The sequence below is a fragment of the Brachyistius frenatus genome, unplaced genomic scaffold (assembly GCF_029030835.1).
Source record: "Brachyistius frenatus isolate BFR_SWC_R1_liver_20210118 unplaced genomic scaffold, ASM2903083v1 Contig_623, whole genome shotgun sequence".
Taxonomy (NCBI): Eukaryota; Metazoa; Chordata; class Actinopteri; family Embiotocidae; genus Brachyistius; species Brachyistius frenatus.
In genome coordinates this window covers 22,913-35,000 of record NW_027211222.1, presented here as the reverse complement: position 1 = coordinate 35,000, position 12,088 = coordinate 22,913, and the positions used below count along the sequence as shown (strand labels likewise).

At 41.8% G+C, this 12,088-nt stretch overlaps 1 protein-coding gene across 1 annotated transcript in view; it reads right to left on the bottom strand.

Annotated features, from left to right (window-relative positions):
* LOC138614934 (pleckstrin homology domain-containing family A member 5-like) overlaps positions 1-12,088 on the bottom strand; it is a gene marked incomplete at both ends in the record, with an annotated part of 31,843 nt that overhangs the window by 2,388 nt on the left and 17,367 nt on the right. The window contains 4 exons of the mRNA XM_069688544.1: positions 1,772-1,852; positions 4,860-4,913; positions 7,725-7,844; positions 8,913-8,996. Of these exons, the coding sequence (XP_069544645.1) occupies positions 1,772-1,852; positions 4,860-4,913; positions 7,725-7,844; positions 8,913-8,996 (339 nt within the window). The remainder of the gene's footprint in view (positions 1-1,771; positions 1,853-4,859; positions 4,914-7,724; positions 7,845-8,912; positions 8,997-12,088) is intronic.

The window sequence follows — 12,088 nt, the reverse complement described above, 5'->3', positions numbered from 1 at the left end:
ACAATAAAGGTCGTCTCCCTTCACAAAAACTCTGATCTCATTTTCCAAGTTTATTTTGCACTTTAACCTCATGACTGGACAAATATGTGAATGTGTGCTATATTTGATAAGATGTGTGCTGGCTGATTCAGAAGATGCTTCTGTAGTTTTAGTAAGTAAAATAAAAACACACAAATGCATCTGAAAAAGAAACTAAAGTCTCTGCAACACGAGAGATCGTCTGTTCAATGCATCTCTGACTAAAACTTCATTGAAGGAGCCGTGTTATGTCACAGAGCAGCCTTCTTATAGAAATGAATGAATGTAAACTACACTGCAGAGACTCTTACTTCTAAAGTGAGGAAAAAGAAAAAGAAAAAGAAAGAAGGAATAAAGAGATAGATGAGGGCAGACAGCAGGAAAGTTTTCGCAGTGTGGAGTAAAGTGATAAAATCCACTGACGATTCCCCCGACTGACTCTTACAATGCACATTATTATGTTCTGTTCCGGGAAATACAGCCGAGAGACGAAGGTTCAGAGGAAATCCAGAGGCTGCACTAAAGTGGGAGCTTGTTCTTCTAAAAGCAGCGTTGAAACCATCCTGCAAGGTCATCTGGAATTTCTAGGAAGTCATGAATAAATGAATTTAATGGTACCAGTGAAGGGAGTTCAAACTGTCTGAGATTTAAATGCTGAAGTGATAATATGGGTTGAATGTTTTATTTTACTTCACTTGATATATTTTAAAGTGTTATAATTTTAATTAAGTGTGTTAAGTACAGAGCTGGAGTGTAGATGTGGTTAGCTTAGCTTAGCATAAGGCTGGAAGCTGACAGTTACACATTTTCGTGTCGTGGATGAAAATGAAACCTACTGGATGCTTTTACAAAAACAACTATTAGCAAAAACAACAAGTCAAGAACATCGATATCGTCTCCCGGAGTCCAACCTCATCGTCCCGGAGGACCGTCTGTGATTAATGCCACCACACCAGCCCTCCTGCCTCCTATAATACCGCAGCTCTTCAAACCTCTGCTGCAGCACCACATGATCCTTCGTCACGTGACCTGTACGTACTGAATCTTTACTTCAGTACAGAGAAACATAAATATAACTAGTCTTATGCAGAGACGTCGAGCATCTGAAAAAAATGAACCTTGCAGACAAACACATGGAAACAGTGTGAACACTTCCAGAATAATATCCAACAATGAACAGTGCTATATGAAGACAGACGGTGGGAGGAAGGTTGGTGGCTACGTGCTCATGTCACGTCACCTCCAGGAGAAAACGCAAATTAAAACAATGAAAGGATGTGTGCTGAAACCAAAAATAACTTCACATGTTTCTGGGATGACATTCGGGAGGGATCGCTGACTGATGGACGAATGGACGGATGGACTGCATCTAAAGGGGTGAAACAGGAGGTGGATGGTTGAAGGGGGAGACGTGGAGACACAACTAGGAGGTTGCCAGGGGCAACGGTCTGGCTTGAGTCTGCTCAACTTAAAATGAAAGAGTTCGGTTTGAAACAAATGAGACATCTGATTTAGAGAAACAAACCTGCAGTTCATCGTGCAGACTTCGTTTCAATGCTTTGAGAGGGAACTCTTCAGTTTAAGTCGAGTCAGGTGGAGGATTTGTTCTCCTAAACTGGATGAACCATGCTACTCAACGGGAACCTTGAAAAACCTGGATGGATGAAATGACGAGGTTTTGACCCAGCAACAGTCAAAAGAAAAACGGACTGCCTTCACACTGACTCAAGCCAGAACCTGCCGAAGACCTTACTTGCTGGTAGAGTTGCGGCCTCGGTGCCGAGTTCTCGATCATTGTGTGAATCATGAAGATAAGCGGCTCGTTCTCCTTCGTCTAGCGGAGCGCCGAGGAGAGAGAGGATACAGTGGTGCGTTTCAGGAGGGATCAGACAGCGTTCAATGACCAAGAAAACACCACTGGGACACTTTCTATTGCGCACTGATCAACTCCAGTCCTCACTGATCAACCCACTCTCTTAACCCCAACCTTAAACTGGAAGGTCTGTTCTACAGCAACCTGGAACAACTATGGAATATGATAAAAGGAGCAATCAAAAGGTTCCTGAGGCTGTTTCTGCTGCACAGTGATGCACACGGAGGAGGAGGAAGCAAGAAGCATCATGAGGAAGTAATCCAAGTTACATTGCTTGATCAACATCAGCACCTGAGTTACACGTTTTTCGGGACCGCTGGTACGTGAACATTTGTGATTTCACCGCGGACCTGAAACTGGAGGTGGGGAGCTATGATTGTGCAGTTGTTAAAAAAACTGCCCGTTTTCAACGCGCTGTGAGCGGTGTGTTGTCATGTTGGAGAAGCCTGTTGCCATGGCGCCACAGCTCAGGTGGTTCACAGTGAATGTTTCCCCTCAGAGTCCTCAGAAGGTCCCGGTGGAACTCTGTGTTGACAGTCTGACTCTGGGGGACGAATTCACGGTGACACAACCCACCAACGTCAAAGAAACCCAGCTGGTGTCTCCTGACCTGACGCTCCAAATCAATTCATTTATATCGCACCAAATCACAAAAGAAGTTATCTCAAGGCACTTAACACAGTAAAGTCCCTCCGACAGAACCCAACAACCTCAGAGAGAGGAACCCAACCAGTTCAACCACGAGTGACAGCTGGAAGGAAAAACTTTTTACATCTGCCTCGGTTGGGGAGAGAGGAGAGCAGAGAGAGAAAAGAACAGCATAGAGAGATGAGGCACTATGAGATGGTGGTGATCTCTGTAAGTGCACAACAGAAACAGTCTCAGAACCTTTTGATTGCACCTCAGATACCATCAAGCAGCAATGTTTTATGACATTTGAACTCTGAAGTTTCCACTGAAACCTACCAGGATGGTCAGTCAGCTTAGAGTGGCAACAATTCATCCACGTTTTCACCAGACGAGTTTATGTTTTAAATATCTGGGTTTTAAAAATAAAATAAAGCAGAAAATTTGCACTAACACAAAAAACAAACAAACAAAAAAAACATCATTTTTACCGATCAAATTTTGAACAGATCTTCTGCCAATTTCAAAGAGAAAATTGTAATCTATTTTTGTCATGTGGGTTATAGTTATGTAATGTTGGCTATTGGTTCCATCATAATTACGACTGTTAGAATAGGTCCAATGCGGCATGAAACATTAGCTGACCTACTTTTGGTTGACCTTTGACCTGTGCCTATCTTTATTTAATATAGTTGTACACACATTTGACATTTGAGTTGTGACAGCTTTTGGTTTTACCTTCAATTGAGGTGATAATTAATTGGGATAAAATGTCTGCTTGTTCTTGTTGGACCTATTTTTGATGTTTCTCCGTGCGGGTATCATTTTACAAGGTTTACTAGGTTACCACTGCATCTGGAGCATATGGACATGAATTTAAATGAAACGCTGACAGAGAGTTAGGGGAGTATTTATCTTGGAAAATTTAATTTGAGATTTGCAATAAAAAGGCTAAAACCTTGAAAAAAGCTTTTATGCTCCCTTAAAACTGACAGAATGGATTGTTGCTCTGACTGTGATGTAGAAAAACAGAGACTGAGGATACAAACTTTGGGCAGATCCAATTGAGGAAGAAAAACAGATCTTTTGTGCAATCAAGACATTTAAAACAATTTTTTTTAATCATCATCTGAACTGCTCGCCACTTCCTTCTGCACGGTGTGTTCAAGGCTATTCCCTCCCTGAAGCATGTGACCTTTTCAGAGCTGAGTATTCAATAATGCAGCAACCGTTGAGAGACCAGTTCGAACCTACAGGCCAGAAATAAACAGCAGATTTAGATGCCTGCTGTGTTTTTCCTGCGTGCTTCAGTAAAATACTAATGAGACACCAGCGGAAACATCCAGATTGTTCTATCAGATATATGATTTTGGCAAAATTAAATCATTTGTTCAACCTTTGACATATTGGAAACTGAAGTCTGACTCTTATCTCTTCTTCCTCCAGGTAAAATAGGATTTTGACATTTACAATCAGAACAGTTTATTCTCTCGACTGTTCCTGTCTGGAGAACAACGCTGACATTTGCAAGCAAACAGAAAGTGTTGCTACACTTTGGGAAATACAAATAAAGCCATGAGTTATGTTTAAAACAGCTCAGAGCACTGTGTATATATAGGAAGGTTGGGGTAATCCCTGTGATAGTTAACTACCTGACTATGAATCCATCTGGAAGCTTGAAGATTGATTCATCTTCCAGACAAACTGGTTTCTGTCTTTGAGTACAGCATGAGATTGGTAGCTTGTCTGAAACAGATCGTTCTGTGGTCCATCTGTAACCACACTCATTATTCTGAAGGTCAGTGTTTCTTCCTGAATACACAAATTCTTCAGACCTGCAGCTGTATGACTATAAATCAATCACAATCTCAGATCTGCAGCCAGTTTCAAGTCTTTGCAATGTGACTCTCTTGGCCTTCTGAGATGAAACTAATAACTACCTGCAAGTTAGCTTCTCTAAAAACAAGAAGTGCATCAGAAATGGTCAGCGACAATGTAGTATATCACCTGCACTGGAATATACTATACATAATAAATGACATGTTGGAGCTCAAACTGGGCTAAAGTGCTCAACCTGCTGAGTCGCTTGAACTGCTGCAAGTTCATGTTTAAGATTCAAGAGTTCTGAATAAACAGAAGAAACAGAGACAAAATCACAGGAAAGAAAAAAATCTAAATCAGTTTCCTGTCTAGAAACACGTCAAAGTTTGCCTGCAGTAAGTGAGAATAACGGGTTGAAAGGTTACAGTGCCTCACTAAAGGTTTGGTTTGATTTTAATGGGATATTTTGAGGCAGCAGCTTGTGATGGAGACAAAGAGGGATCAGCTCAGAAGTCCTCACCTGGTTGTCCAGGTAAACAAGGTTCCTCTGGAGGTGATGGGACAGAACATCCGTCTGCAGGAGCCGCAGAGGAAGGAAGGAAGGAAAGAAGGAAGGAAGGAAGGAAGGAAGGAAGGAAGGAAGGAAGGAAGGAAGGAAGGAAGGAAGGAAGGAAGGAAGGAAGGAAGGAAGGAAGGAAGGCGGGAAGCAGGGAGAGGGAAGACGGGTTGTTTGGTAGAAACAGAAGCAGATAGGAGGAAGAGGAGAGAGGAAGGTGAATGGTACTGTTCAAAAGGAAGGAAGAGAGAATTAAAAGAGTGTCTGTGAAGAGCCTCAGTGGACAAAACCACCATCTCTCCTTCTCCATCTGGTTGCCATGATGATTTGGTAGAAAGAAACCTGGCAGTGATTAGACAGACTCCGGGGTCCAGTATCAATCTGTTTGCCAGGATGGTTTGAAGAAAGCAGCTCACATTTGATGCAAAAAGTCTATTTCCAGAAAAGCAAGGAAATTATCTGTGACCAATGACCATAAGTAGAATAAGATGAATATTTACAGCAAAGAAGCTCCGACTAATAATGTGGAGAGGATGTAAAAAAGGGAGTTTAGTAGCCTCAAATTTATGACTTTTACTAATGCAATGCAACCAGTAACTACTCATAATATGGTTTTAAATAGTTTCAACACTTGTGCAGCTCCAAAAAGAAAGCAGGCTCCTTCTGCATATTGTTGAGTACAAGATATACCAAACTTCATACAGTCAGTTGATGAGGACATGCTACACTGCATTTATAATGCTGATTTCCAAACACTGCAGTGTCAGGCATGCTGCACACCGACTCCACATGCATTATAAAATAACTTCCTTGGTCTTCTCTGAATAAGTAAAGGGTAAAAGTCTTCCTTAAACTCCTCAGATTAATGCAGAAATGAGTGCAGATAAAACACACATCACACTGAAAGGTTCCAGCCAGAACTCAGGATGCACACCAAGCTGAAAACACACGACCAGGCCAACGAGCTCCGATGCATCCGCTCCGATGCATCCATGCACTCCGGGCTCACCACTGCACAGAAACCCCAAGCAGGCATGCACAGAGAGAAGTAGCGCCACCTCACAAATAATGCGTTAACAAAAGAAAAGCCTGTAAACTGGTGCAACAATCCTAAAAAAAACAAATACACAACCATCAGTCTTAATGCCCAAACAATTCTCCAAAATGAAATTACATTTGGTGTTAACATAGACAGGAATATCAGAATATGACTTGCAGTTGGTCATGTGACTCTGTATTTTTAAACTGATGTCTTAAAGCTGGTTAAAATAGTTCTGGAAGTTGGATGTTCGTTTACTGCTCGTAATTTTTATGTTTTTCAGGCTCAAAAATCACCAAAAAGGTTCCTAAAATATATCAAATATTCCCATCGTGTTTTTCTGTGTCAGCCTGACTGCTGCATTATGAATGCAGAGGACAGAAATATCTGATCTATGTGACAAACAGTGTCAACAAATCACGAAGTTATGCATTTCACACGACAGCTTTCAGTAACGTCTCACTGGATTCTCTACTTATGACTGCTGTCGTTGTTGTCACAGGTATCAGAAATCCTATTTTTTCCTTCTATGTGTCTGTATTTAGTGGAGGTTTGATGAACTGCAGCTACAGACTCATCACTGAGGAGCCTGCTTTAAACCAGAACTGTTGGTGGTCAGTCTTTTTGCAGCAGTTTGCTGTACATGTAGTTAAATAACACTGATTTACTAAAGAGTGAAAAATGTCCCAGCTGATCTACTGACGATGTGCAGGGAGGATTGTATCTTTCAAATGTGCAGTTGAACACATGGCTTCCATTCTGTGTTTGCTTGAATACATATGTAATATTAATTGCTCGCTGATAATCTCCTGTACAGCGTTTTGTTCTTGGTATATTTATATTTCCTAATTTCAGTGGGATGAAATTTCCTTTAGCAGTCGTTCTGTTTTTTTCATGGCTGGAATCACTTCAACACAAACACCTCATTTAAATAGAGCGATTTGTACACGATATCGATGACGTAATTACTTTTAGTAAATCACCAGCAAAACATGTACAAACCTTTGGAATAAAAACACAATTTAGTACCTTTATTAGAGATTTTAGTAAATCAGGCTCTTAGAGTCACAGCAGCTCTGTGAGGCTTTTCTCAGGTACAGCGGTAGGTTGAGCTAAATGCTCATGTCAGCCTGCTAATATGCTCACAATGATAATGTTAACTTGGATATGTTCACTATCTTCGTTTATTTTGCTAACATCAGCTAATTTGCTGTGAACACAAAGTATATCTGAGGCTGATGCAAAGTATTAAACATACAAATTTGACATGATAACGACAGAAATTTGGGATCATTACACACTTTTGCACTTCTCCCTGAGAGAAACATCAATGTGTAACAAATTTCATGTTAATCCATTCGATAACTGATGATAAAGAGCCACTTAGACCAGAAATGTAAACCTGCTGTGATGCTGGATGAAAAGTCCAAATGATCCATGAAGGGATGTTTCCATCCCAAAACATAAAATATTGTGTCTTTTACGCCCAGAAACTTCCAGAACACACCAAATTAATTTCATCTGGAGAAACTCCTTCACACCAGGAACCTCCGCACGAACACACACAATACGGGAATTTGGCTGCTTGGCTGGGAAAGCACGCGCACGCCCGCACGCACACACACACACACACACACACACACACACACACACACACACACACACACACACACACACACACACACACACACACACACACACACACACACACACACACACACACACACACACACACACACACACACACACACACACACACACACACACACACACACACACTCCGCGCTGACCTTGGCGTTGGGCCCCTCCAGACCCAGGGCCATGAGCTGAGCTACTGTGTGCTCCCGCAGGCTGTTGAGCTCTGCCTGCTGCCGGCGGAGCTTGATTAGCAGCAGCGTCAGCTCCTCGGGCTGCACAGAGCAACACAGAGGAGAGCAGGGAACCACAGCGGTGGATTTATGGGTCACAACACTGGACACATTCACAGGTAGTTCATAGATGATGCATTCAAACCAACACTAGATCCCCCTGTGTTATCACTCTACAGGTAGAGTGACATTAGAGGGAGATGACGACCTCGTTTATGTTTTACAATCTCATCACATTTTCCAGAAAAACAGTCAGTGCAGAGAAACCAACAGAAAAAGGATTATTTTCCCTCATATCTTAAAAGGTTTCTACATTTGACGTGTTGCCAAGTCAATAAAGAAACATCCTGCATGGAAAAAAATCATATATAATATGTTTCTGAAATTGTAAGTGCCTGTCATTGACCTTCATAGATAAAAAGATGCACAAAAACACATGTTCACAGACACACACACACACACACACACACACACACACACACACACACACACACACACACACACACACACACACACACACACACACACACACACACACACACACCCTTTCATCTCCTCTCACAGTTAAATAGAGGCCACTGTGACAAACCGGTAAACTTCAAACAGCCGTGTGGAAAATGACTGAACAGATTTCATCACAATAATATTCACAGCCTGCTTCAAACAGAAACATCATCCCTCACTCCTATTGGTCGCTGCAATCGGAGAGCAAATGCAATTTCACTGGTGCTGCTGCTGCAGTGTGTGTGTGTGTGTGTGTGTGTGTGTGTGTGTGTGTGTGTGTGTGTGTGTGTGTGTGTGTGTGTGTGTGTGTGTGTGTGTGTGTGTGTGTGTGTGTGTGTGTGTGTGTGTGTGTGTGTTTGTGTGTGTGTGCGTGTGTGCGCACTATCATTAGGAGACAATGGCAGTGTCAATAATTACATGGGTCCCACTGAGAAGGAGGGAAACACTGCAATAAACAGGCAGCTGTGAGTCGGTGAGTGAGCGAGACACTGACTGCAGCTGCTGCTCATTCAAATGCTCTGAAATTATTGTCCCTCTTTGTAGGAGTTTACTGAGAGCAGGGACACAGTACAGGTGGGGGGGAGATGGGGGACGGGGGGCACTCACCGTCTTTCCCTGCAGCGACTGAGGGGTGATGGTCTGAGGAGGGACGCCGGCTGCGATGGAGCGCCGGTCAGGTGGGAAGCCGTACTGTGGGGGGACAGATGGGAGTCTGTTTCACTCATTCATCTTCATCAGTCATCACATCATCACATCTCCTGTCACATGATCAAACACCAACCATTACATGTCTTGTATCATCATTTCAATTAATATAAAACAGGAAATGATGACGAATTTTGCATAAATGTTTTCATGAACTCGATTATGTTGAATTCGTATTTTCTTCCTCACACTTGAAATAATAGAAGCTGGAAGTTTCAACCATTTATCACTACATTTAACTAGTTAACTATTTCACCTGTTCTTCCAATACTATTAATGATTTCAGTGAACTATCCAAACATGTTCGGTGTTTATTTCAACCCTTTATTGCATTTATTGCAACCCGGTATCAAAGCAAAGCGTGAAATATAAACGCCTGTCCACAACGGCAAAATGTGAGATAGCTTGAAACTTACACGCAGGTAAATGTGTAAATGAAAAAAGTGTAAAGGACTTTTTTTTTTTCTAACCCCAGCCAAGTTTCAACTATTGGTTTAATTTTCCTGTAAGTCACATGGTTGAAGTAGGTTTCATTTTCCTAGAAATCACTACAGACCACAGCGTGTAATAGACATGAGCAAACACTACAGTAAAACGTGTTACTGTCAGGCGTAGACATCGCTGAGCGTGACTATCTCAAGTTCTGTAGCGGACGGGCGTGTCTATTTCACACTGCTGTGATACCGGGTTTATCTCCTGCTATCAGCTAAGGAACTAATTCATCTAATAGCTAACTATCTCAGCTGTTTATCCCTCACTGCTCTGCCGTTAAAGATGAATTAATATGTGGAAATGTCTTTTTAATGAGATTAAAATTAGTACAGATCTGATTGGGCACAACGACTGCAGAAGTGCAATATGGGATAAAACTTTCCCAGCTTGGAAAAATTTAACTTAAAATGTTTGTTTCAGCGTGTCTCATTTTTCCTCCTGTTGTTTCATGTACATTTATGAATATATATGTTCACATTTCCTGCAGGAGTGAAACATTTTCAACTTGTGCAGACTAATTTCTGCCTCAATTCAGGTGAATTTATTTCCCCTCACATCCACTGACATCTTTGTTTTATAGGCTTCTGTTTTTATCTGTACGTGCTGCTGAGTGGCTCGATCACATGCAGACAGCTGGTTATGTCATATTTGATACTGAGATGAACAATATTAACTGTGCAATATATATATATGTATATAGTATTTATAACTTTTATTACAATGATCTCAATGTGTGTTGTCTTTGTTGATGATGTCTTCTTCTTTTGAATGCATTATTATAGGCTATAGTAAACACCACTGTGGGGGAAGCACTCACCTTCATTGCACAGCCGTGCAGCGACACATAAAGGCATTTATTAATTGAATAATTAAAAAAGTTTTACAGCTGTGAAAAAGTCTTCAGTGTTACTGTGATTCTTTGTTTCACAAGCTGCCATCAAAATCTAATTAAACATTTCCACAGAGGACATACAGTACACACACTGTACATACACAGTATACAGACGGTACACACACTGTATACACACAGTACACACATAGTATACACACAGTACACACACAGTACACACACTGTGGCAGTCAAAGTCCAGAGCCATCCCTCGACAATAAAATACATTTGACTAAAAACAAAAGAACACCGCTGTGCTCAGAGAGAATGAACGTCAGTGATGTGAAGAACATGTGCTGTGTTGTTTATTATATAACGCTTGCAGAAGCATCACTAATGCTTTTTACTGGAATTCATTCAGTGATGAAACCGATGAAACATTGCTGCAGTAAAAGTGGGACATTATTAAGAAATGGGAAAATAACAAAAGGAACGTTTCCGTCACGGCTTCATCCTGATATCTGTTCACTAACATCTGCTTTCTATGTTAGCAAATTACACGTGAATGTAATTAAATTCAGCTGCTTCAGAGGGCCGACAGGAACTTATCCATTGAGGCTGAACACTGTTAAACAAAGATGAAGTCAAACAAACATCTCAACAAGATGTTTGTGCTCAATTTTTACCATTAAAGCAAAGCTGGAATACTGTTAAGGAAGTATTGGCAACTTCTCATGGCCCCCCACACACGCATGGGCCCCCAGTGTTGAGGTAAACTGTCTGGTGTGTTGAGGTAAACTGTCTGGTGTGTTGAGTGTGCTGAGGTAAACTGGTGTGTTAAGGTAAACTGTCTGGTGTGTTGAGGTAAACTGTCTGGTGTGTTGAGGTAAACTGTCTGGTGTGTTGAGGTAAACTGTCTGGTGTGTTGAGGTAAACTGTCTGGTGTGTTGAGGTAAACTGTCTGGTGTGTTGAGGTAAACTGTCTGGTGTGTTGAGGTGTCTGGTGTGTTAAGGTAAACTGTCTGGTGTGTTGAAACTGTAAACTGTCTGGTGTGTTGAGGTAAACTGTCTGGTGTGTTGAGGTAAACTGTCTGGTGTGTTGAGGTAAACTGTCTGGTGTGTTGAGGTAAACTGTCTGGTGTGTTGAGGTAAACTGTCTGGTGTGTTGAGGTAAACTGTCTGGTGTGTTGAGGTAAACTGTCTGGTGTGTTGAGGTAAACTGTCTGGTGTGTTGAGGTAAACTGTCTGGTGTGTTGAGGTAAACTGTCTGGTGTGTTGAGGTAAACTGTCTGGTGTGTTGAGGTAAACTGTCTGGTGTGTTGAGGTAAACTGTCTGGTGTTCTGGTGTGTTGAGGTAAACTGGTAAACTGTCTGGTGTGTTGAGGTAAACTGTCTGGTGTGTTGAGGTCTGGTGTGTTGAAACTGTCTGGTGTGTTGAGGTAAACTGTCTGGTGTGTTGAGGTAAACTGTCTGGTGTGTTGAGGTAAACTGTCTGGTGTGTTAAGGGTAAACTGTCTGGTGTGTTGAGGTAAACTGTCTGGTGTGTTGAGGTAAACTGTCTGGTGTGTTGAGGTAAACTGTCTGGTGTGTTGAGGGTGTGTTGAGGTAAACTGTCTGTGTGTGTTGAGGTAAACTGTCTGGTGTGTTGAGGTAAACTGTCTGGTGTGTTGAGGTAAACTGTCTGGTGTGTTGAGGTTGTCTGGTGTGTTGAGGTAAACTGTCTGGTGTGTTGAGGTAAACTGTCTGGTGTGTGTGT